This window comes from Cervus canadensis, chromosome 5, assembly GCF_019320065.1.
Source record: "Cervus canadensis isolate Bull #8, Minnesota chromosome 5, ASM1932006v1, whole genome shotgun sequence".
NCBI lineage: Eukaryota > Metazoa > Chordata > Mammalia > Artiodactyla > Cervidae > Cervus > Cervus canadensis.
The window spans coordinates 68,559,787-68,586,112 of NC_057390.1; the positions used below are offsets into that span (position 1 = coordinate 68,559,787).

Below are 26,326 nucleotides of genomic sequence, written 5' to 3' on the forward strand. Positions count from 1 at the left end.
CTCAGCGACTCTGCTGCCTGTTATCTCTTTTAGCATCACCACCACTTAGGAGTCCAAACTCTCCAGTCCCTCTTAGCACCTGCTGCGAACCTCAGACAAACCTTTATGGAAGTGTTCTCAAGTGATTAGGTCCATGCCAGTGCTTTGGGGCCAAAGTGAAGGTCAGTATGGAGACCAAAAATTATCCCAAGTCATCAACCATTTATTGAGCATCTATGTGCCAGACACTGAGCTAGATATGAGGAGCAGTATAATAAGGACAAGTAAGAGTCCTATTCTTAGTATTTAGTGTTATTACTATATTAATATTAAATGAATACATTGATATTTGTATTAAATAATGTTACACATTAATATATTAATATTTTATATTCTTAGCACTCAGTACTTAACATGTGTTGGAAACTGTTGGCCCTTTCTTATCATTCAGGAGATTAATACCATCCTATGAAGTAAGATTTTACAGATGAGAAAACTGAGGCACAGAGAGGTGAGGTTACTTGCCCAATGTAATGCTAAGTAAACTGGCATGCGATCTCAGGCATCCTGGATCTAGAGTCTATGCCTTTAATTTTTATGCTATGTGCTGTTAGGGAGTACTCATCATGATGGAGGAAGACAGACTGTATCTACAGTATGAGATAAATTCTACTAGTAGTGATGAACAGAGTTCATTGGAAGCAACTCAGGAGATCTAGTGAGGTTGGGCAAGACTTCACAGCTAACATCTGAGCTAAGCCTTGAAGGAGAAGAAATTTCCCAGTTGGAAAAAGGATGAGAAGGCAGATCAGCAGAGGAAATAACTTAGACTACAGAATAGGCCTTAAAATGATCAGCCAGTTCCAAAGTGTCAAGTCATGTGGTAAAGCTAGAATGGAGGCTTATGTGGAAAATTAGTGATAAAGCTGTTAACATAGGTTGGATTAGGTTCAGATTGTGAGAGTCTGACCATTATGGTTAGCCTAAAAACACAGAAGAGTCATCCATTTTGTGTGTATATGTGTGTGTTTTATTGAAAAATTTCAAGCAGCATAGAAGTACAGTGAACTATATAAAGAATCCCCCTCACCAAATGCAGTAATTATCAAGATTTCCCATGAATGCTTTCTGTTTCCCCTTTTTTTTCCTTGCTGAAGTTGCATTAGAGCAAATCCCAGTCATTATATTTTATTCCTCCAAACATCAGCATATCTCTAAAAAATATGGAAATTTACCATGTTATTACACTTGTTAAATTTTTGCTTATCTTTGTCCAATCCATAATCAAATTTCCTTGATTGTCTCAAAAGTGGCTTTTTACAGTTGAATCAGGATCCAAATACATCCATACATTATCTGTGGTTATTATGTCTTGAATTTTTTGTAATCAAAAGCAGTCTCCTCAGCCTCCTTTCTTTTCTCATGACATTTAACTTGTTCCAGGAACTAGGCTGATTATGTTTCACACTGCCTCACATCAGGTTGGTTAGTCCATTTTCAGTGATGAATGGATCCGTTTTTGATTGTTGCCTGAATTATTTCATTAGAGGATGCAACATGGTAAATTTTTTTTCCTAATTACATCATTCAACACTTAGTAGCTGATAATCTTCTATAAAGAACTCTCTCATCAGTTCATTTCAGTCTCTAAGTCGTGTCTGACTCTTTGCAACCCCATGGATTGCAGCACGCCAGGCTTCCCTGTCCATCACCAACTCCTGGAACTTGCTCAAACTCATGTTCATCGAGTCAGTGATGCCATCCAACCATCTCATCCCGTGTCTGTCATCTCCTTTTCCTCCTGCCTTCAATCTTTCCCGGCATCAGGGTCTTTTCCAATGAGTCAGTTCTTTGCATCAAGTGGCCAAAGTATTGGAGATTCAGCTTCAGTTATTAGTCATCAGTTACTATTCTGAATTACTAATTCATACTGGAAAGGCAAGATAAATGCTTAATTTTTTTAATTGTCAATTTTCAGGAATTGATCACTAGTTACTTCCAGTGGCATGCAATGAGAAGTTGAATTTTTGCTTTTTCTCTATAAAAATCATTATGAATTCATTTTTTAAAATATTGAGCATATCACTCAATCATCGAAATTAAGCAGAGCTAACTGGTAGAGATTAGAGATGGAGAAACAGATCAGTAAAAAAAGATTGTCCATCAATCAAAATCACAAGTGCGCCTAAATTTTGGTCCAGCAATTCTGCTTCTAGGAATTTATACATATGAAGTAACTTAGATACAAGGTTATTTACAGCAGCATCTTATTTTCCCCCTTTTTGGCCCCTGTGAGGCATGTCGTCTCCAGTGGAAGCAGGGAGTCTTAACCACTGTACCAACAGGGAAGGCCATATGTAACAGAGCAGGACATCATGGGACCTTCCCAGACAGGCTTTCCCCTGCATCCTCTGCTTGAGCTCCTCTCAGGTAACTCAATAGTAGTATTTGATACACATTTCCTGAGTTGTTTTGCAGATGTAAAAAATCTTCCCTCTCCAACAGATGGAAGATGTTAACTACCATGAGCACACAGTTGAAACCTTTTGGGGCATTCAGGGCTTTCAGGAATAAGCCACTCGGCTCCTTGTATGGCCCTGCAGTAAACCTTTTTTTGTTCCAAACTCCCACGTTTCAGTTTGTTTGGCTTCATTGTGTATCAGGCACATGAACTGGCACTAACACATACAGCAGCATTGTTTATAATAGCAAAAGGCTGGAAACCACCTAGATACCCATTAATAAAAACAAGAGCTAACACTACATTCCTATAATTACATACTAAGCAATCATAGGGGCTTCCCAGGTGACTCTGTGGTAAAGAATCTGCTTACCAATGCAGGAGACTGCAGGTTCTATCCCTGGGTCAGGAAGATTCCCTAGAGAAGGAAATGGGAAACCCACTCAAGTATTTCTTGCCTGAGAAATCCCATGAACAGAGGAGCCTGGTGGGCTACAGTTTATGGGGTCTCGAAGAGTTGGACACGACTTAACAACTGAGCACGCACAAGAAATCCTAACAATAAGGAAGGTTTATATATATAGCAATGGAATAGTCTCCAAGGTACACTCAGTTAAAAGTAAAGCACAGGACAGCGAAGATGCTGTATGAATTAAAATGGGGAAAGATGTATATCTGTTTGCATGAGTATAAATACAGAAAATGTCTTGAACCTGTAACAAGAAACTGCCTAGGTAGATGTGGTCTGGGAGACTGGAGAGAGAAGTGGAAAAGACTCTTCCCTATACCCTATGCATCTTTTGAATTTTGAATCATGTGAATGTCTTATCTCCCAAATAGATACAATTATTAATATAAGAAAGATTTTGCAATAGTTGAAGTCAAAGATAATCTAATCTGAGGCAACAGGGATGGAAAAGTCAGGTTTGTTCATTAGAGAAATAAATGCTTGAAACAAATCTTTTAATGAAGAGAGAAATGCTTGAAATTGAGAGGAAACATTGAACATATGTATTAGAAGAACCACAGCCTCCACTGCACCCACTTCAGCACTCTCGCAAAGCCTGTCCTAAGCCACAGCACAGCCTTATCTTGTCTTAGGCCACTTAAGACGAATGGGATGGGAGTCCCCTTGCTCTAGCTTTTAAATCTTGGCTAGCTTCTCCCTTGCTTTTCATAAACATTTTGTGTAACCAAGGGAATTTAATAGATGAGATTATCTGGGAAAAGATTGGTTTACCCCATCCTTTCCTGTCCATATTTCTACATCCTGAACTCTCCTATTCGGTATATGCAGACCTGTGTGATTTACAGCTTTAAATGCCTCAGGAAACGGCAGAAGTTTGTTACATTCTTTCTCCAACCACAACCGACCACCCAGGGAGGGAGTGGGGAGAGGCCTACGACCAAGGGGAGGGTCCAAGCCTGAGGATCATTTGAGTAGAGCGTCTCCAAGCCAGGCTTTTCTTCTGCTCCTCCCCTTCACTGTGTTTCGGTCTCGGGTCCATCCCTGGCTTCACTAGTGGCTGGATCTGCTGGGGGCTGCCCTGGGGCGGAAGCCGGAGTCGTCCCCCCGCGGCCCGAGGCACGGATTCCTTTGTCTCCCAGGCTTCCGCTCGACGGCGCGGGGGTTGCGGGTAAGTACTCTCTGGTCTGCCCGGCCCTGCTCGCCACGGGCCAGTAGTCTCCACACAAAGCCAGGATTCAGCGTTCGGGAGCGACACTCGGGCCTGGGCGCCCGCACTCTCGAGGCTCACATAGAAGCCGCGTGGGAACCCGCGGGGGCGCGACGGCCGTCACCGCGCAGGCGTCAGTCTTCCCTTCGGGACACTGCAATTCCCATAAGGCCGTGCCGCTTCCCCCGCGCCTCGGAGGCCCGGGAGCGGCGCCCGCTGCGACGGGCTCGGGGACGCTGGCCGCACTGCATTATGGAATACATAGTCTAATAGAAAACATTCTGGGGCACAAATTCCCGACCAAGCCCACGTGTTTACCTTGTGCACTGGGGGGTGGGGGGACGTCAATGAAGAGTAGCTACTAGATTTCGTCATAAAACGGCGACCAGACAGGCGGCGCCATCTTCGAACTTGGACTTCCGGAAGGACTTTGGTGAGGGTGAGTGTACCGCAGCGGGGTGTGAGGGGCCCCACGATTACTACCCGCCCCCCTTCTTTTTTTGGTAGCACTAAGACATTGGGAACCAATTCCGGCTCCGCTTTTCCGCCTCTGCTCAGCATCGAGACCTCCAGCCCCCAAGCTCCTACGGAAACCGCCGTGCTCCCCACCTCCCTAACCCACGGTGGCAGCCCCTATCTCTGATCTCCTCGGGTTTCGCCTTCTTTCCCAGTGAGGCGTCCGTAACATTTTACCCTGTGTCCCGGCCCCGGCGCTGCGAACATTGCAAACCTCGAACTCTGCGAACCTACTGTAGTCCTCAGCCTTAGGAAACTCACGGCTCACTTCCCGAACAGGCTAGTAGTGGTGAAAGCTAACCCCACGCCCAGGACTGAGAAAGGGCAAGCGGTCACCCCTAGAGAGGTGGCGGGTCAGTCTTCTCCTTGTAGTGTGTTCAGCCTCTTCCTCGGCGAGGTCCTTCTAACCCTGGGGGTTGTGCCCCGCGCGCTGCAACCCCATTGGCGCAGCCAGGGGCCAGTTATGTTTCCCAATCTAGTCCTTTTATCACGCAGCAACTTGGCTTTCTGTTGGGGAAGGGAGAGGTGGCGACTTCAGCTTCACCCGCGAAACTCACTTTGTTAAAAGTGTGCAGGGTGCAAGCCCCGTGGCCCCAGCGGTATATTGTTATACAAACGTCATTCCTGTGTCTTCGTTCCTTTTTGCCACCCTTTCTTATCAACTGTAGTACTTTCTTGTTTTCTTTAAATTGATTTAATTTTAAGGTTTAAGTGCTTTAGTCTTGATCTAACTAGTCCATGGATTTCATGGACTAGTTACAGTTTTTTTAAATACAAGTTAAAATAAAAACGTAATTAATCAAATAAAATTGTTCAGTTTTGTATCAGAAGTCATCTTGCATACCACCAGTTGTACCATAGGAACACTTTGGAAACAATGTATTAGACCATGCAGTGTGTGTAAAATAATTCCATACCTGCAGAACAGTGTTACCTAATCATTTTCTGTGGTTGGGGAGATCAGGCTGGCGGCCTTGGAGCAGCGTGGGAACCAGACAACTTGGGGTGCAGATGTAAAATTTTATGAATCCTGGTACAAATTTACTAAACCTCTTTTGCTTATGTCCAAAATTTGTATTGTAAAGTCAAAAATGGAAATTAACCACCACGCCCTGCTGCTGCCTTCTCTGAGAAGTGAATCCTTATAGAGATTCTTGTACCTTGAGAAGTTATCCTAAATCAACAAAGGTTAATTATTGCACTTACAATGTACCAGTTTCTGGATACAATAATGAATCAGACAGACAAGGTCCCTATCTTATGAAACTTATAAAGAAAATAGATATGGAATAAGTAAATATTCATATCTCTTACTAAAAAATTCCAGATGGACTAAAGAGCTAAAACTAGAAAAATCGTTAGAAAAAAATAAAAGAAGATATTTTATATTCTGATGTTATTATCAATGGGGTAGGAAACACCTTTTTAAAGACACAGGAATTTCCTGGTGGTCTAGTGGTTAGGACTCTCCACTTCCACTGCAGAAGGCAGGGGTTCAATCTCTGGTCTGCAGCTATGATCCTATGTGAGGCAGGGTGGCCACAAAGACAGAGAAGCCATAAAGGAGAAGACTGAGAAATTTAACTTAAAAAATTTAACCTTAGTTTTGCAAAAAAACATTATAAGTAAAGTTAAAAAAAGGTAGATACAGAGAGAAAATATTCACACATAAATAACTCCACAGATCAAAAAGAAAATGATCAACTTGTCCTATAGAAATGGGCAATTCATAAAAGACATAGATATCCAACATATAAAAAAGAAGTTGCTAACCTCAGTTATTATCAGGACAATGCAAATAAATGGGCTTCCCTGGTGGGTAAAGAATCTGCCTGCAATGAGGGAGACTTCACATGGGTTGTCCCTGGGTCAGGAAAATCCCCTGAGGGGGCGCATGGCAACCCACTCCAGTGTTCTTGCCTGGAGAACCCACATGGACAGAGGAACCTGGCAGGCTATAGTCCATGGGAGAGCAAAGAGTCCGACATAACTGAGTGACTAAAAGCACACACAAGGAGGAATTTTTTCACCCATCAGACTGGCAAAAACCAAAGATTGACAAGGGTAGTAAAATGCGTATATCCATTTTTACAGTTAGTGAGAGTATAAATTGATTTTCATCTTGGTGACCTGTTTGGAAGTGTCAAATTTTGAAATGTGTGTACCCTTTAACCCAGTAATTTCACTTCAGATGATTATTCTAGAAAAATCATTTCTCATTACTGAAGAGATCTATACTTGAATATTCATTGCAATAGTATTTGTAATAGTATTATAATCCAATTGTTCATTAAATGGGAAATATCCAAATAAACTATAATCCTATGGAACACCACATAGTAACCCAGAAGAATGAGATAGGTGTATGTGTACAGATATGGAGAAATCTTCAAGACATATAGAAGTTCTCTTAACTGATCTTCATTTAACTAATTCCCTCTGTTAACTGACATTCTCCATTTCCTCTATAAAGCATACAAACTGATGCCCATGGCACACTGACTTCTCGAAGCCTATAGGTTTTTTTTCCTGTAGGTCTGATTACTCTCACTAGCTGATCTGAGTGCTTGCCAAGAGTTATTGTATTGGTTCCCATCATTTTTAATGTCAATTGATTTGTCACTATATTTATATATTTGTGACATATGTTTAAATTTTAAGGAAATTTGAGTATGTATGAGTTACATTTCTATTAAAACTGAGTTGAAATATGGCAGATACACAGGTGTTTTATTGTTATTTACATTCTACACATATTTATAAGTATTTTGTATCAATTAGAGGTTTTATACAAACCTAAAAAAGAAAGCAAACTAAATTGAGTACTTTGGAAGGACAAAAGCAGTGAGTTTGCAAATAAGCAAAAAAACTGCCAAGTAGCTGTAAAGACAAGAAACAAGTGAATTGTTAAATTTTAGAAGGCGTTTGCTCCAATTCAGAAGGAGGCAAGGGAAAGGAAAAGGATAAGCATCTCTAGTTCCCTTGGGTGGGCCCAGAGGGGGCATGAAGCTAGAACGCAACTGGAAAGCTTGACTTGAGAAAGTGGATGAGGGACTCAGAAGCTGGGAGTGTTAGTTATTTGACAGGAAATTGAAGTATGGCTTTTGGTTGTTTTTTCTTTTTAAATATTTGTTTGACTCTGTCAGGTCTTAGTTGCAGCACACAAAATCTTCCTTGTGGTACACAGATTCTCTGTGGCACGGGGGCTCAGTTGCTGTGTGACACATAGAGTCTTGTTCCTTGACTAGGGATCGAACCTGCCCCTGCATTGCAAGATGAATTCTTGACTGCTAGTTTTTTAGTTTTTGTTTCAGAAATCTAAGACTTAGTCATTTGCTGAAGACTATGGGATTAGACATTAAAGGAGAGGGTATGGGAGCTGACAGAAAGTGTGACTTTAGTGCCCAACCAGCTTAGATGCGCTGGTTGCAATAGGTGATTGGTTCATCCAGGGATTGAGTTTTGCCAGGCCTATGAAACAGATGAAAAGAAAGGAAGTTTGTAATATCAACAAGAATCTGATTAAAATAAAGGAGTCTAAACTAGATGGGATATGGCTGACACAGGGAGAAACTGGAGTGATCAGTGGATAGAGTAATTAACATGGTGAAGAGTAGATATAGTGATCATAGTTGGGCAACCTGGCTGTAATGATGGGAGGTCCTGATCAGATAGTGGGTGTCTTAGTGATTTTGAAGGTTAAAAAGTTTTATATGTTGGCAAGGTCCAGGCTGTGACAGTGGAGTGGATACCAGTGATTTAGCCAAATGTTACGGGCTTGGAAGGAAAAGGTTTTACAAGATGGGGAGGACTTTTCGGTCAAGAATTGGCACTGGAGAGGAACTGAGAAAACACTGATCCCATTTTCTACCCTGGGGTAAGTGGGATTCGAGAGAATGAGCAACCTCCACTTGAGAGCCTGGAAAGCTAGAAACTTCATTTCCTGGAATTTTTCCATTCAAGATTCTGAATATGATTTAGGTCTTGCAAATCAAATATGCTCTTGAAGAACTCAAATTTAGACTTGAGTTTAGAAAGGAGGCAGGCCAGAGGGCATGCATTTTGCTATTGCAGATTGTGGCTGTGACACAGTTCTGGATCTGCAAGCCAGAGAAGAGTCTGCCTCAGTTGGTCACTTTCTGATTATTGCAGAGGCAGCTTGTTTATGGAGCCATCACCTATGGTAGGGGCTTCTTGATTCAGCTGTGACTCCCCACCATGGCAGAGGAGAGGCCGTGTGGTTCTTGAACCAGCAGCTATGAACCACTTCTCAGTTTGACAAGTACTTGTTCCTAAACTTTTTTTTCCCCTAACGCTTCCTCTATTCGGGGGATTACTTTTGTAATTTCTAGAAATTTGTATATTTAGAATGTCATCCTGTTACCTTTACATGAATGATAATTAAGAATTCTCTTGATCCTTTTGTTTCTTTATCCTCTGGCATCAAATGTTTCTAAGAACTCCCTGGCCGACCTGATTCTCTCCCACCCCCACTTATAGGAGAAATTTAGTCTTCATTCAGATATTTCTTGATGAGTCTTTATTGATTTTTGTGTCCTTTTTATACAATAAGCCCTTTTAACTTTAGGCTGAGATCTTCCTTTACTTCAGGGAGGTACACATTCTATTTTTCATTTCAGGAAATTTTCTTTTGTTAGGTCTTTGAACATTTTTTTCTGTTCCCATTTTTCTTCTCTGTTCTTTAGAAATAGCAATTATTCATATATTGGCTCCCCACTTTCTGTTTTCACCCATACCATCTTCTCACTAGTCACCGTTATCTCTTTATAGTATGCATGGTTTCTCTCAAACGCCTTTCATACCACTGATTGTCTTTTCAGTAGTTTCAACATTTTGCTTCTCTGATTTTCATTTCTTTGATTTTATTCTTTTATTCAGTTTCTTTCCTTATGACTACCAACTCTTTTTTTTGCCTTGCCATTGTTTTATCTCTTCTTTGATCTCTTATTTCTTCAATTTCACATCTCTGGCTTTTTTGAAAGTATATAGGTTTTTGTTGGAAAATTTCTTGTGTTCTGGAGACATTCTTTGAAACGGTACTTTTCACCTTTTTCATTTGAGTCCTTTTTATTCTTTCTATAGCAACTATACATAGGTCCCATTGGATCCTTTTTGCTTATTTCTGATTTTGAATGGAGTAGTTCTCTCAGGGTTTGCTGTTTACCAGAGAACAATGTGGGCTTCCCTGGTGGCTCAGTGGTAAAGAACCTGCCTGCCAATGCTAGAGATGCAGGTTCAATCCCTGGGTCAGGAAGATCCACTGGAGAAGGAAATATCAACTTACTCTGGTCTTCTTTCCTGGGAAAGAAGGGAAAATCCCAGGGACAGAGGAGCCTGGTGGGCTACTGTCCATGGGGTTGCAAAGAACAGGATACCACTTGGCAACTAAACAGCAACAAAGAGAACTATGTAGGTGGAGTCTCATTGCCTCTATTTACCTTGATATTGTTATATTGTATCTTTAGCATATGGTGTTATAATGTTTCCTTAGCACCTGAGTTAGAGAGTTGGCTGTTGCTATAGTTTATAAGGATATCTTCGAGAGAGAGACAACTGGAAATTTTAATTTGTATGATATTTCTTATGGTATTTGTATCAACACACTTTCCACTGAGGCTGAAGAAATCTTCATCCTTAAGACCTATACATATCTATGGAGGGATTCCTTATTTGATCTGAGTTATTTCTTTCCTTTTGTCACAGACAGGTAGGTTATTCTGGTCGCAAACTGGCCCTTTGCAGAGTTCTCTGTTGCTCAGGTTTTTGGTGTGGTGGTCAGTGTTTTGTTTGTCTCTATCAGTTTACTTTGGTCTGTGGTTGCATAGCTGACTTTTTGGATTTGAAGAAAAAGAAGATCCGTGACTATTTTTTAGTCTATTATTCAATGTCTAAATAGTTTCTTAATGTAGTGGGATGTTCCTTAATTGTCTCATAGGCTACCACCTCCCCCATCCAGCTGAAAGAATGCTAGCAGGACACTAGAAATTACCTATCCTTAAATAAATCTGCACCTTGACTAATATTCACAAAGATGGATGTTAGCTCTAGTCATCCTGTCCTCCTTCAGTTTGATCTAAATTTTATAGTATCTGGCAGCTATACTTTATAGTTTATTTTAGAAACTTGTGGCCCTTTCCTTCATTCATAACAGGTGATTTTTTTTTTCTCTTTTTTTTTTTTTAAAGAGAGGAGTGATTTATTTCATTGGGTTTCAGGGAGAGGGGTTAAATAATTGTTCATTCACTTTAAATCACCTGAATAAAGCACTTAGAATAGTACTTGGCACATAGTAAACATTTACCAAATGGTAGCTTGTTATTGTTTGTTCATTGTCAGTTTCATGAGGTCAGACACCTTGTCTGCCTTGCTTATTGTTATGTTACCAGTTCCTAGAGTAGTGTCTGTTATATAGAAGATGCTTAGGAATTACTGCTGAATGAATGAATGACCAGAGTTTGGGTTTCTGGTTGGTGGGGAAGGTGGGGGGAGATTGGAGGAACAATGATGAGAAAGACAGGAAAGTGGAAAAATCTGAGCTCTTACCAGAAGCTTTTTCCTTCTAGTCATCTGTATGTCTCTTGCATGCAGGGGCAGCCATTTTTGGGGGTGCTGATGGATACCTACGGGGTCGGCTATATGGCTCTGGAGGAGGCCGGCCCCGTGGGGAACATGACTGTGGTAGACTCTCCTGGACAAGAGGTGCTAAACCAGCTTGACGTCAAGGCCTCCTCAGAAACAACCAGTGTGGAGGCTTCCATAGAGATGTCATTACCTACCCCTTTTCCTGGATATGAGGATTCTCTTGATGAGAGGAGGCTCCTTCCAGAACAGGAAAGCCTCTCCAGACTGCAACAGCAAGGTATGTCCCTTGACCTTTCAGCCTTTTAGCCCCCCATGCTCAGCTTAAGATGAATGAGAGCAGGTCAAGCTCATAGGACTTTACAACCTGGGTATGGTGTAATCTGTTCCAAAGAGGTTTGAGCTCTGGTCCCATCTCACAGACCCATATTCTTCTCTACAGATCTTTCTTCAGAGATGTCAAAGGTCCCAAAGCCTAGGGCCTCAAAGCCTGGCCCGAAGAGAGGTGGTAGGACACGGAAAGGCCCCAAAAGGCCCCAGCAGCCTAATTCTCCATCAGCCCCTCGGGTTCCTGGTCTCTTAGATCAATCCAACCCTCTGTCCACCCCCATGCCTAAGAAACGAGGTCGAAAGTCCAAGGCAGATCTGCTACTGCTGAAGTTGTCCAAAGGCCTAGATCAGCCAGAGTCTCCACATCCAAAGATGCCCCCTGAGGACTTTGAGACCCCTCCTGGGGAACGACCCCGCCGAAGGGCTGCCCAAGTGTAAGGATTGTGGGGCACAGCTTGGTGGAGGGGGGCTGGGGTGAAGGGGTGGAGGTGGGGCAGATGCTGAAGAGATGAGTGGACTGTGGTGAGGTGTCAGGTAAGCAGGGGTGGTGCTGGGTTCTGGGCACTTAAGCAATCTTCTAAGTCTTAGCACAGCAGTTTCTGTCTGTGGTTAAATTCTGTCTGTGGGAGGTTTCTTTCTGTACCTCATCCTATCACATTTTTCGCTATTTCCTCCAAGTCTTCACTGCAGTTTTACTGTCCTGTATACGTCAGTATATATGTGTCCTTCCATTCTTTCCATTTTCCCTCAATGATTTCTGACTGTGGTAGAGTGTGAAGTGCTTCAGACTTGGAATCAGAAGACCTGGGTTCAGATTCCACATATGTGATCTGAATCATCTTGGCCAAGTCACCTAACTTTCCTGGATTTCTGTTTCTGCATCTGTCAAAGGGGAAGGGAAATTAATAGCCATTTCACACGGTCACTGGGAGGATCTAGTGAGATGAGAAGCAGCCAAGTGTCAGGCAGAGTGGGCTCTGGGTGAAGTGGCTGTGCTGTGGCTCTGACTCCGCCCTGTCCTGCAGGGCACTTCTGTATCTTCAGGAACTGGCGGAAGAGCTCTCAACAGCCCTGCCTGCTCCAGTGTCCTGTCCGGAGGGCCCCCAGGTGAGCAGCCCTACCCAACCGAAGATAATCCAGCCTCAGGCAGCCTGTCTCCGTGGAGAAGGGGATAACACCACACGGGATGAAGACTTCGTTCTCCAGGTTGAGGCTGAAGAAGCAGAAGAAAGCGAGGCCCCAAGTGAGAACTCTTCTGACCCCGAACCTGCAGCACCCCGAAGCACTGCCCGAGGATCTACTCAGGTAACCTGAGTGGACAAGAAAGTGGAGGGGGAAATAGGAGGATTATTGGGAGGATCATCAGGGTGCCCAGAATGCAGGCTTTAGCCTAGTAACTAAGATGGCCAAAACAGGGGAAAGTTAAGAAAGAGCAAGTTCAAACACAGATGAGATTCTGGGAGCTGAGGGTGTTACTAAACAAGATTATTTGTTCATACATTGAGCATCTCCTCTGTGCTAGGAAACACAATCATGAATAAGACAGGGTCCTCCATTACAAAGCTTACAGTGTAATAAATGCTGCACCAGGAGTGAACAGAATGCTTTAGGCATATAGAGGAAGGATGGTTAACTGCTTAGACTTCATAGTGAAATGCTAGTTGAGTTAGGTCTTGAAAGCAACAGAAGTTTGCCAGAGAGGATGATTTCTTAGAAATTGGTTGTGGCCTGCAGCATAGGGCCTGGGTTAAATTGGGGTGGATTAGGCTAGAAAGGATGAAAGAAATGAAACTGGTAGGAGCCAACAAAGAGTATGTACATGTATAATTATAGTAAAATAGATGTAACAAAATGTACTGTTTTAAAATGTACAATTCAGGGGCATTCAGTGCATTCACAATGTAGTATAACCATCACCACTATCCATTTCCAAGACTTTTGTCATCCCAAACAGAAACTCTATACAGCAATGGTTTTTAGGTAGGAAAAGAACGTGATCAGTTAGGAAAATAGGTTAATTTGCAGGTGACAAGAGAAGTCAGCTTCAGTTCTCTAGGTGAGAGGTGGTAAGGGCCTAAACTAAGCAGTGGAGGAAGAAAAGATGAGGAGACAGATACAAGAGATATGTAAAAGAATTAATAGCAGTTGGGAGTTGAAGGCGAGGAAAGGGTAGGAGTTTCCAACTTTGATGATGCTCTCATACACTGAACTTGGGAACACAGAAAGGGTGGGGTATGCAGGAAGGGTGAAGGTGGACAGACGAAGTGATGAGTTTACTTTCTGACATGTCAAGTTGGAGGGGCCAGTGGGTTAAGGGCCATCCTCCTGGAAACATCTGGTTGCCAGTCAGATATACGGGACCAGTGCTTTACTCCTCCCAGGTGCAACATTTAAGGGAGCACCAAAACCCTCTAATAAAGATAAATGTCTCAATGCAACATTTTAAAAGTCAAAATTAATGCAACAAATCTATGATGAAGAAAATTTAAAAATTTTCAATAAAGGCAGGAAGTATACTAGTGATATTCACTTTTGCCTCAAGTTCTAATAAGACTCAGCACCACATTGTATGAGTCTAGATTTTGTAGAAAAGTTGAGACTGAGTAAAGGTTTCATTTGCTAAGATGCAGTCAGGCATAAAAATGGAGGTCAAAGCCATGAGTCAAAGGATGAGATTACCAGGAGTACACATATTGAGTGAGGGTTGAGAAGACAGAGGAACTCTAGGAAATACCATCAGTGACTAAACATCAAAGGAGGGAGAGACTACAAAGGTATAGCAGGTGAGGAATAAGGAGAGACTACCCCCAGGGCAGGAGCTTCAGGAAGCAAATAGGAGTGCTCTGAATCGAGTGCTGTAGAGACGTACCAAGGAAGATGAACAGAAAATAGAGAGCAGGTTTTGCTGGAGAAGTAAGAGCAAAAGATGGAGAGGTCATTGTAATGGTTAAGATACAAATCTTTTAAGATGCTGATAGGGGAAAAATTAGAGAGCAAAATCTTTTAAGATGCTGATAGGGGAAAAATTAGTGAGCAAGTAGTACCAGGAGAAGAAAAAGCTGGGAAAGCTCTGTCCTGGGAACTTTCTCTAGCCTGTAAAATTCTCTAACTTATATTTTCTTCAATTCGATCCTCAGAAGCAGAAGCCCCACGTCCGGGGAATGGCTCACAATGGCTTACCAAATCACATCATGGCCCCTGTTTGGAAGTGCCTTCATCTCACCAAGGATATGTGAGACTTGGGAAATGGGAGCTGGGGATGAAAGGTAGGGGTGGAGAGCAAAGGAAACCAAGGACCCAGCCTAGCAGTGGGGCTGTAAGAAGCGGGGGCAGGCACCCGCAGGGTAGAACATGGGGAAGACACTTGTAGCTCAAAGGTACTGCTCCAGAGGCAGAAGCTCTCAAGCTGTGCCGTCCGATATAGCAGCCACAAGCCGCATGAAGCCATTTAAATTTCATTTAAAATTAATGAAATATAATTAAAAGTCCAGTTTCTCTGTTACTCTAGCCACGTTTAAGTGCCTAACAGCTACTTGCAGCTCGTGTGTTAGATTAGCACCGATAACAGATCGCTCCCATCCTTACAGAAAGTTATGGGGCAGCGCTGCTCTGGAATTTCTCTCCTCCTTCACTAATGCTACTTCTGCTTCTCCAGCCGAGATCAGAAGCATTCATACTGGGAGTTTGCGGAATGGATTCCTTTAGCCTGGAAGTGGCGCTTGTTATCTGAACTGTAAGTTGAAGGGGTATCTTTGAAATCTAGGAGCAGGTGACACCCCTGGAGACAGAAGGGTAACTGAGGACTCTAGATTGATCATGGGAATCCCAGTATAGGTGAAACTTTTCCTCATTTAGACTGTTGTTCCCTTTGCCATCCCACAGTGAGGCAGCTCCCTACCTGCCTCAGGAGGAGAAGTCCCCGCTGTTTTCTGTACAACGTGAAGGACTTCCTGAAGATGGCACCCTCTACCGAATAAACAGGTGATGATCGCATCTCTTTTTTTCTGATTCTGGGAGACAGAAGTAGGAAAAATGGATGTCAAAAGGGATGGGAGATTGGCCCTGTTCCTCCCTGAGTGCTGGGCCAGTTGGTCCCAAGGCTAGGAGAGATACCTGTATCTGCTCACCCCCTCTAATCTTCAGCGCTTATCTCTGCTGGCCAGACTGAGGGAGCCTAGGGAGGTTGAGGGTGGAACAAGTTTTCAAGGTCACATCTACTCAGCTAGACCTGGACAGACTGGCCCTAGAGTGAACACTGTAGTGAACCAGAATGCATGGCCTGTCACCTTTGAAGGTGAGCCTGGAGCTAGACAGACTTCGGGAAGGAAAGGAGGAAGATAACATGGTGGCTAGGACTGGTCTCACTTGTAGACTGTGAGTGATGTTCTGGTGCTTGCTTAAGTCAGGAGCTCCAGGTGGCGCTCCCATTCTGTCTGCATTTCTTTTTTTTTTTCTTTTTTAAGAGCAGTTTTAGGTTCACAACAAAACTTAGAGGGAGGTACAGAGAGTTCCCATATACTCCCTCTCTCCCCACCACCAGCCTCCCCCCTCCCCTGACAAGCACAGCCTTCCCCATTATCAACACTCCCTCACCAGAGTGGCGCATTTGTTTTGATTGATGAACTTGCACCAACACATCACAATCACTCAAAGTCCATAGTTTTCTTTGGGTTCACTGTTACTGTTGTACATTTCATGGGTTTGGTTAAAGGTTTAATGACAGGTATCCGTCATTATGGTATCATACAGAGTATTTTCACTGCCCTAAAAATACTCTTGTGTTCTGCCTGTTCATCCCCTACCTCTCCCACCCTCAGCCTCTGGTTATCACTGATCTTTTTACTGTCTTCATAGTTTTACCTTTTCCAGAATGTCTTATAGTTGGAATCAGACAGTATGTGGCCTTTTCAGGGGGGCTTCTTCACTTAGTAATGTGGATTCAAGTTTCCTTCATGCCTTTTCATGGCTTGATAGGTCATTTTTTTTTAGTGCCAAATAATATTCCGTTGTCCGGAGTATCACAGTTTATTTATCCATTCATCTGCTGAAGTCCTTACTGCCTTTTACTAGCTCCTTGTTTTCATCTTTGCCTTTTCTCTAGATTTAGCTCTATCACAGCACACCCAGAGCGCCTGGATGTGTCTTTCTTCACGGGGGGCCCACTCTGGGCTCTGGACTGGTGTCCCGTGCCAGAGGGGTCAGCAGCCTCGCAGTATGTGGCTCTTTTCTCCAGCCCTGACATGAATGAGACACACTCACTGAGCCAGCTGTATTCGGGCCCTGGGCTGCTCCAGCTCTGGGACCTGGGGACCTTGCAGCAAGAAAGCTGGTGAGGTGGGGCTGGGACACTGCCAGGGGAGAGTGGTGGAGGAGGAAATAAGGGTGGGTCTGGGCTGGGGGCAGGGGAAGGCTCAGACTGGGTTGAGACAAGGAGAACACAGGCTCTGGAAGCTCCAGACCCTTCCTTCCTACCCATTCTCTGCACATGCTCTCTCTCTCAGTCTTGGCAACAGAGCCCACTTTGTCTACGGGATAGCTTGTGACCATGGCTGCATCTGGGACCTCAAGTTCTGCCCCAGTGGAGCATGGGAACTTCCAGGCACCCCTCGGAAGGTACTTCCCACTCGACTGTGGGATGGCCCTTGGCCACAGCCAGAACAAAGGGGCCCTGGGTCTTCCCAGAGTTGGAGAGTGGGGGGTGGAGTTTTTCAGCAACTCCACATCAGATTTTCAGTGACCAGAAACTCACACATTTTCTGAGACATGCCTGCCAGCAGCAAGTCTCAGTGCAGATCTGTCTCACCCTCTAGGCGCCTCTCCTGCCCCGACTGGGTCTCCTGGCTCTTGCCTGCTCAGATGGGAAGGTGCTGCTGTTCAGTCTGCCCCATCCCGAGGCCCTGCTGGCTCAGCAGCCCCTAGGTGAGTATCGTAGCAAGGAGGCTGGGGCTGCTGGAGTTGTGGCCAGAGCATAGAAGGGCCTGTCCACCCCCCACCCCAGCCTGAAACTCCTCCAGGCCCAGCGTCTCCAGTGCAGAGCCTTGCCCTGTCCCTCCTCCCTTTCTGACCTCATTCTTCCCCATTCTTTTACTTCTGTCTTTGGCAGCCTGCACGTGGTCCTCTCTTTTGCAGTCTCGTAACTGCCCTCTTTGAGCACATTGTCTTTGATCTCCCCACTTCCGTGCTCTCCTGTACTCTCAGGTCTTCCCCCTCTCACTGCCCCAGTTAATTGGCTGTGTGAGGAGCTGCCGCAGGCTGAGGCTGGTGCCTGGGGCTTGTCTCCTGCCATACTCCTCTTCCTCCCCCAACCCTGTCCTCACCTCTCCTGCCCTCATCACCACACATACACGAGAACACGCTCTTTGTTGTGAAGGGAAGGAGAATTGGAGCTGAAGGTGAGCATGAAGAGGAAGGGGCAGAGAAAGGCAGCTCCCATTTGATTAAATTTGTTTGTTTTTCAACAGTACTGCGTGTTTAAAGAAGAGGGCCCCTAGGTTTGGACCCTGAGAAATCCCCTATTTAGTGGTTTCTGGTGTTAGGCATGGATTGAGTGGGAATTAAGTGAAGACAGAAGTGTACAGACAATTCTTTCAGGATGTTAGGCTGTGAAGGAGATCATAATAAATGAGGGCGGTGGCTGGAGGTGAATGACAGGTAATGGGGGAGGGTTCCTTTGCAGCCCAGTGGTTAAGAAGCCGCCCTTCCAATGCAAAGGAGGACAGGTTCAATCCCTGGTCAGAGAACTAAGGTCTCACATGCCACGAGGTATGGTCAAAATAAGGGGTAAAGGAAGGCTTTGGTTTATTCATTTGATTAACCAGAGACAAGAGTGCATGTTTTACTTCTGTGTTTGCGAGTGACCCAATAGCGGGAGAGAAAGTGGAGAGTGCAGAAGGAGGGAGATCAGATGAGCCATGCTCTGGACAAGGAAAGAGGATGAGAAGAGAGCAGAGTGGAGAGATTAGCCATTCTTATAGGAGGAAGGGCACAATCAGGTAGAACAGGAAGAAAGACGGATCTGGGGGCAGGCAGAGGCAAGTTCACACACTGATGGTGGCAAGAGAAAAGTGAGAAGGAGGGGCATTGTTGAGAGCGCAGGGGTGCTGGTCTGTGAGCTCAGCCTGGTTGGGACCCCAGCCATCTGGATCCAGAACTTCAGTTTCTGCTCTTCTTCCTCACAGATGCAGTGAAGCCTGCCATCTATAAGGTGAGTGAGGAGCCTGCTCCCTTAGCTGAGGCTCCATCTTCTAGAGCCTCCCTTACCAATTCCACAGTGAGTCTCCTCCTACCTCTGGAAAATCTCCCACCCCATGCTGACTAAACACTGATTTGAGCCTTCACTCCAGACAGTAGTTACCCCTAACCCTGGTCTTGTCTCTCTGTCCCTGCAGGTTCAATGTGTGGCAACCCTCCAGGTAGGGTCTATGCAAGCTTCAGACCCCTCTGAGTGTGGTCAGTGCCTTAGCCTGGCTTGGATGCCCACCCGGCCCCACCACCACCTGGCTGCTGGATATTACAATGGTAAAAAACAAAGCAAAACATAGGGAACTATTGCTCTTTAAACTTATATATGCTTGTTTTATGGTGGTTTCCCTTTTGGTTCAGTGTTCAACATTATGTAGTTATAAATATTTGTGCGTGTAGAAAAAATACAGAGAAGAGAAAAATATCACTAGCCTTTCCACTCAGAAAAAAAAAATTTAGATAAACATCATTTCTTGCTGTTCTCTATGGCATATATAAAGATAAAAAGATTAGATGGAAAGAAAGAATTCTATAAAAATGGGATCATAAAGATACTTTTAAGATTAAAAAGGAAAAGAATAAAAAATTATAAATAACATTAAGTAATTGGTATCATTAGGTTGTTACTGTTTTTAATTTTTTATTTGTTTGAATTGGATCTTAGTTGCATCATGTGGGATCCTTCCTTTTGGTGCATGGACTCTAATTGTGCCACAAGGACTCAACTAACTTGCTCTGTGGCACATGGTATCTTAATTCCCCAACCAGGGGTTGAACCCGAATCCCCAGCATTGCAAAGTGAATCCTTAACCACTGGACCAGCAGGGAAGTCCCAGTTGTTACTGTTTTTAAATAACAGTTTCACTTTTAGGCACACCAGTAGACTTTCTGCTGGGGATGAGGAAGTTAGCACTCTTACCCTGCTTCCTCTCACCCTTCTCACCATCTCCTGTGTCCCTTTTGGTGGTCTTATTCTTACATCATCAAGGTATGTGATACTTGATGCTGTTTTGCCCTCTTAATTCCCAGAATTACTTAATCTTAACTCTATATTGAAAAGAGTGCCTATCTCCACCAGACCTTTCATCTCAGGCTTCCCCTCCATGGTTCTGTTATTTATATTGCTTAGCTGTAATTCACTGTCAAGTTTTTTCAAGAAAGGCTCATAGGTGTTACATTTACTGAGTTTCTGTATAAAAAAAGGGATATCTTTTACATTGATCAAAGTTATACTTTTAATTACCTCATCCTCTGCCAGGCTGGTCAGCTTGCTTTGGATCAGCCCAGTTAGTTTATTTGTCCATTTGTTTTCTATTCCTCTACATGTTGCTTTTGGCTCTTTGCCTGTTCTCTTTGCCTTAGAGTAGAGTTGGCAAACATTTCTGTTCAGGTTCAGACAGTGAATATTTTATGCTTTGTGGGCTGTTTGGCCATTGTTGGAACTATCCAACTCTGCCATTGTAAAGTGAAAGCAGACACAGACCTCAGGGAAACAAATGGGTGTGTTCCAGTCAAACTTAACTTACCAAAACAGGCAGCAAGCTGTGTTTGGCCCACGGGCTATAGTTTGCCAACCCTTGTCCTAAAGGGTTTATCCTTAAAAAAAAAACAAAACCCCTTGACTTTTATTTACTGGGTGCATTCAACCTATCTTTCAATGGTAGATCTCAAACTAAGGTATTTTATGTTGATGAGCACCGGAACTAAAAATATCAGATTGAGTCTTCAAATCATGGAGGGAATGTTGGCTAGCTAATCATGATCCCTTCATCATAAGGGATCCGACCTGAGAGTAGAAGACATAGGTCCTAGGAGCCAGAGAAAGAAATCAGAGCAAGGAAAAGAGATTATGTGCTGTGCTCAGTCGTGTCCAACTCTTTCCCACCCTATGGACTGTAGCCTGCCAGGTTCCTCTGTCCATGGGATTTTCCAGGCAAGAAGACTGGAGTGGGTTGCCATTTCCTCCTCCAGAGGATCAAACCCATGTCACCTGCATCTTCTGCATTGGCAGGTGGATTCTTTACCACTGAGCCACCAGGGAAGCAATAACCTGACTTTAACACCTACACATTCTGTCCTGACCCTCAGGCATGGTGGTTTTATGGAACCTTCCCACGAACTCACCCCTGCAGCGGATACGGCTCTCTGATGGCTCCTTGAAGCTCTACCCCTTCCAGTGTTTCCTAGCCCATGACCAGGCTGTGCGTACTCTTCAGTGGTGCAAAGCTAACAGGTATTGAACAGGGGGGGCTATGGAGGTGGGAGGTGAGGACAGGCTGACTTCCAGAGTTGTTCAGATTTGATCTTCTTCTCCCGTCTTCCCACAGTCATTTCCTAGCCTCTGCAGGGAGTGACCGGAAAATCAAATTCTGGGACCTTCGACGACCTTATGAACCAATAAACTCTATCAAGCGCTTCTTGAGTACAGAGCTGGCCTGGCTGCTCCCCTACAATGGTGTCACTGTGGCTCAGGACAACTGCTATGCCTCGTACGGCGGGATGGAGAGAGGATGAGCACTGGGGACAGGCCCTCAGGGTTGGGGTGCACTGTGCCAGATTGTTGTGGGGAGAGGAGGGTTGTTTCACTGAGGGAGTCTGGATTCTGGGGGAAGAAATGAGTCTAATCTTAGAAAAAGGAAGATTGTCTTTTCTTTTTCTCTTACAGTTATGGACTCTGTGGAATTCACTACATTGATGCTGGTTACCTTGGTTTCAAGGCCTATTTCACTGCTCCTCGAAAAGGCACTGTCTGGGTGAGCCCCTCTCTTCCAAACCTTCAGTACATAGGCAAATAGTTCCTAGTGGTGGTCAGAAAGAGGCCATAGGTTTGGAAAGAAAGAGAAGACAGGTGTGTGGTAATTGTCATCAAGGATATGGATTATGTTAAAATGATTTATGCTTGTTTATGCGACTATGTCTCTCCCCCCACAGACTGTGCAGTTGTTACCAGTTCACAGAACTGAATTAATGAGTGAGTGAGTGAACAACAAATATCTGTCTCTTCCTATTAGAGTCTTTCAGGATCTGACTGGCTCGGGACAATAGCCGCAGGAGATATATCTGGAGAGCTCATTGCAGCTATATTGCCTGATATGGCACTGAACCCAACAAATGTCAAGCGACCTTTAGATCGAAGATTCGTACGTATATGAATATTTAATAGCACCATCTGTTGGGTCCTAATCCACCTGACCTCCCAAATTAGTGCTGCCAAGTAGCAGAAGAGTCTCCCAGCCCCAGTATTCTCCCTAGAAGTCTTAGCATAGAGTTGTACATAATCTCCCCTACCCTTGTGTAGCTAAACATAGGTTTAAATATACCCATTTCTTCTACCTTAAAGTCTTTCCTGCTCCAAACCAATTTTCTCTCTTTTACTTTTATCTGGTCTTCAGTATTACAGGACCTAATTTCACATTCTTCTTTCTAGCCTATATATAAAGCAGATCTGATACCATATCAGGACAGTCCTGAAGGTCAAGACCACACTTCTGCTTCATCTGGGGCCCCCAACCCTCCCAAGGCTCGAACTTACGCTGAAACGGTCAACCATCACTACTTGCTGTTTCAAGACACAGATTTGGTAAATTGAGGCCAGGAGAATGGGTGCAGCATTAGAAAACGTAGAAGACGTGAGTCCTTGTATAGCAGGGGATCCGGAGGTGTTGCAGCATAAAGATGCAAAACTAAGAATCTGCTCGCTTTCTCTCTCCTCTCGTACCCTCCTCCCCAGCGTTCGTTCCACGGTCTGCCCCACAGAGAACCAATGCTGCGCATGCAGGAGGGAGAGGGGCAAACGCGGCTCTGCCTGGACCGGCTGCAGCTGGAAGCTATTCACAAGGTAGGAACCTTACCGCTCATCTTCCTGTCCTTCATCTCATCTCCTCCCAACTCTGGGCCTGTGAGCCATGTAATCGGAGAGGAAAAGGCAACAGATGGCGCAGGAAGGGAAACAGCTCCACACGCTCATCCTCTGGAGCATGACAGACGCCTCCTTCACGGTCTTCTCATCCTGCTTCTTCTCACCCCATCATGGTCCTGTTCTTTCATATTGAGGCCCTTCTTTTTGCTCTTACAGCTCGTACTCACCCTGAAGTACCAACTCTGAGCATTGCTTTTGTTTTCTTTTTTTTTCACAGGTACGTTTCAGTCCAAACCTGGACTCCTACGGATGGCTGGTCTCTGGAGGGCAGTCGGGGCTGGTTCGGATCCATTTTGTCCGTGGACTCACCTGTCCACTGGGCCACCGTATGCAGCTTGAAAGCCGAGCCCATTTCAGTGCTATGTTCCAGCTGGCCTCCCCCTCTTCAGGGCCTGGCTTTCCTCCAACCAGCCATTGCCTTCTGCCCGGTCCTTAGTCATGGTCCCCACAGGACCCTTGGAAGGAAGTCTGCCGAGAACAGTTGGCTCCGAGCACACAGCCATAGGAACTGGGGCCTTCCTGGACAGTGATGCTGCCAGGCCTGGATCTTTAGACCTGCCTCCCCAGGACCCCTTAGATCCCTCTCCTTCCACAGACTTCTCTTGTCATCATGGCCCCCCGCGGGCAGGGGGGTTCTCCCTCCACAAACTCTCAAGTCTCAGCATAAAACTATGACTCACAAGAAACACTCAGCCTGACCTAGGCTTGGGAGTCAAATTGCTCATATTGAGCATATTGTGAAGTGGGTAAAGCTAAGTAAAGGTACTGGGTGTTTTTGAGACCACATGTGAGTGGGTGTTTGGAGAACTGGAAAGGGTATCTGCATGAAGGCTCCTGTCTGACTATATTCTGGATCCAATATTACTGCCTTCCTAACTTCCTCTTTAGAGTACCCAACACACAGGCCCACGAGCAGGTGATGGTAACTCATTGGACTGAAGCTGCTTATAGGACTTCCTAACACACCACAGACACCCTGCCAACAGAAGAGTGGCTCAGATCTTACTTGCTCCTGCTTATGAAATATTCCCAATCACTGGTCATCTGACCCTTCTTGAGCACTCCTAGACAGTCATGTTTTTAAAATCTTCCTTTATATCAAGTCAAAGAGTATACCTCTATACATTTTACCATGGGTGTTAGGAAATCTAGTCACTCTTCCCTGTGATTGCTCTTTTAAGTATTTAAAAATAGCTATCATGTGTTTCCCAAGTCTTTTCTTCTCTAGATTAAATATCATCAATTACTTTAACCATTCTTTTACCCGTCATGATTTTTGACCCTTTTGTCACATTGTTGACTTATTAAACATATTTAGCTACTTTATTTCAGTTCTCTGTATAGGAAGTATTTAAAATCCAAGCACAGTAGTATATTATATCTCATCGTTAAGAGTCCTCTTGTGGGATGTTGCAGACTCTCAGTGACTGTAATATTGCCTGTTAAGCAAGGATGGACCACCCCCGCCGCCAAGGAGAACTAGGCAAACAACAGTCTTCGAATGTATGAGTATAACCTGAGGTTTGGTTGTGGGGGCAGGGGAAGAGTCAGATGACTTCAGGAAATAGAGAAAAGCACACAGCCAGCTCCTATTGAAGGGAGTGGAGATGAGTTCAGTGCCTTCTTGGAATAAAACCCTAGACTGATTGGCCAAATATCTGGGAAGAACTTTCTGCCTCTTCAGTGAAGAATTTATCATATGTCAGAAAATTTCCTTTAGGGGGAAAGGAATCAAGTAGTTCAATTCCTTCCCTGTGCAGAAGAGGAAACAGACCTGGAGGCAACCCAGACCATTAGCAGCAGAGGGACCACAACTCACGTCAGTGCCAAGTATTGCACCATCCTATTGTGCTAGCTCCGATTATGCCAGTTTGTTTTTGTGAAGGTTGGTAGGGAAGTGCTTTCCATTGCAGCATTGCTTTGTTCATTCTACACAGCAGCCCCTTGGCACTACATCATGAAATCCCACTTTCAGTGGTAGAAAGATGGGGCCTGGGGACCCTTGTCATTGAGGCTGTAGGCTGGTATCGGCAGCCCTACCCATGCTGCTGGTTCTGCCCTCACCTCAGCCTCCAAAAGAAAATCAGGAAAATGCTCTCATCCCTTGCTTTCTTTCTCTACCTTAAACCCTTTACTCCCCAGGCCACTCCCCTTCCAACCGTTCCTTATCCATGGGTTCCTGCACTCCTTTGTGCCTTTGCTCTTACTAGTCCCTCCTCCTGGAATGTCCTTTTCCACCATCTCCCCCTAAGTACTATTCACTGTTCAGGGTCCCAGCTCAAATTCCACCTTCACCAAAGGGCTTCCCAGATTTCTCCAGTAAAAATTATTCTCTCCCATGTGTTCCCAAGAGGAAGGAAATGATGCTAAATGAATATATGTTAGGCACTTGATCTATTTCAAGTACTTTAACATATATTACTTAATTTAACCCTAAAAAGTCAATATTGCCCCATTTCACTTGATAAAGGTTCTGAGAGCTTAAGCAGTCTGAAGAAGGTCATAGAACTGCTGAGTGGTGGTAGTCTGACTTCAACTTTCCAACTTGGCACATTTGGTCTCCAATTACATTTACTAGTATAAATTCCTCTAGCATGGTGTTTTGTGTATAGAAACCTTTAGTTAAAAGTTTGTGACATCGAATTCTCTTGCTTCCTAACTGCATTACTCCAGTATCTCTTACAGGATTCTCCCTGCCTTAAACATACAGGAATTGTGTAAATGGGGGACTGGAGCTAGTCAGGTAAAGAGCCTGAGTCAGACAAGGCTGCCTCCTGAAGTGTGAGCTCCCTGGGGATAATTAAGCAAAGGGTGCCAGGCTGACATCTGCCAGGGATCTTGCAAAAGTTTCCAATACCCTAGAAAGAATGTTGCAGTATATTCACAAACTGTTACAAATGTTAGAGCTGGAAAGAGATTAGGAAATCACCTAATCTATTGGTTTCCAAACACTTGTAGTTGTGGGCCCGTTTGTTTAAATGTGGGTTTTCTAGAAATACATACATATTTTTATGTGGGTAGCCTTTCCCTTCTCCAGGGGATCTTCCCAACCCAGGGGTTGAACCCAGCCAGGTCTCCTGCATTGCAGGCAGATTCTTTACCAGCTGAGCCACAAGGGAAGCCCAAGAATGCTGGAGTGGGTAGCCTATCCCTTCTCCAGCAGATTTTCCTAACTCAGGAATCAAACTGGGGTCTCCTGCATTGCAGGCGGATTCTTTACCAACTGAGCTATAGGGGAAGCCCTTAGAAATACATACATATTTTTAAAAGTTGAGATAAAACCTGTGATACCCCTATCCCCAAACATCTATAAATCCGTAAAACTGAGGAGCCCTTGGACTGCAAGGAGATCCAAGCAGTCCATCCTAAAGGAAACCAGTCCTGAATATTCATTGGAAGAACTGATGCTGAAGCTGAAACTCCAATACTTTGGCCACCTGATGCGAAGAACTGACTCATTTGAAAAGACCCTGATGCAGGGAAAGACTGAAGGCGGGAGAAGGGGTTGACAGAGGATGAGATGGTTGGATGGCATCACCGACTCAGTGACCATGAGTTTGAGTAAGCTCCGGAAGTTGGTGGATGGACAGGGAGGCCTGGCGT

General features: G+C 44.4%; 1 protein-coding gene across 3 annotated transcripts; it reads left to right on the plus strand.

The window, feature by feature from the left end:
• The first annotated feature begins 3,597 nt into the window (after positions 1-3,597).
• GTF3C2 (general transcription factor IIIC subunit 2) lies at positions 3,598-24,378 on the plus strand. 3 transcript variants are annotated; one of them, XM_043469091.1, is made up of 19 exons: positions 3,598-4,077; positions 11,242-11,512; positions 11,675-11,996; positions 12,588-12,867; positions 14,700-14,794; positions 15,218-15,295; positions 15,445-15,543; positions 16,664-16,891; positions 17,064-17,175; positions 17,373-17,481; positions 18,741-18,766; positions 18,951-19,080; positions 20,893-21,037; positions 21,102-21,293; positions 21,470-21,557; positions 21,816-21,944; positions 22,232-22,384; positions 22,535-22,642; positions 22,941-24,378. In XM_043469091.1, the coding sequence occupies exons 2-19, from the start codon at positions 11,266-11,268 to the stop codon at positions 23,157-23,159; spliced, it is 2,760 nt and encodes a 919-aa protein (XP_043325026.1). In that variant the 5' UTR covers positions 3,598-4,077; positions 11,242-11,265; the 3' UTR covers positions 23,160-24,378. The 3 variants fall into 3 exon arrangements, with proteins under 3 accessions (XP_043325026.1, XP_043325028.1, XP_043325027.1); XM_043469093.1 differs by having other exon boundaries at positions 3,601-4,077; positions 21,132-21,293; XM_043469092.1 differs by lacking the exon at positions 3,598-4,077 and adding an exon at positions 4,154-4,555.
• The last annotated feature ends 1,948 nt before the right edge of the window (positions 24,379-26,326 follow it).

Bases quoted from the DNA above. Each gene is read 5' to 3' on its own strand.
- GTF3C2 (XM_043469091.1), top strand. From the start codon at position 11,266: ATGGATACCTACGGGGTCGGCTATATGGCTCTGGAGGAGGCCGGCCCC. The intron at 21,038-21,101 runs GTATTGAACAGG...AGAGTTGTTCAG, and splicing joins CAGTGGTGCAAAGCTAACAG to ATTTGATCTTCTTCTCCCGT. The intron at 22,643-22,940 runs GTAGGAACCTTA...TTTTTTTCACAG, and splicing joins AGCTGGAAGCTATTCACAAG to GTACGTTTCAGTCCAAACCT.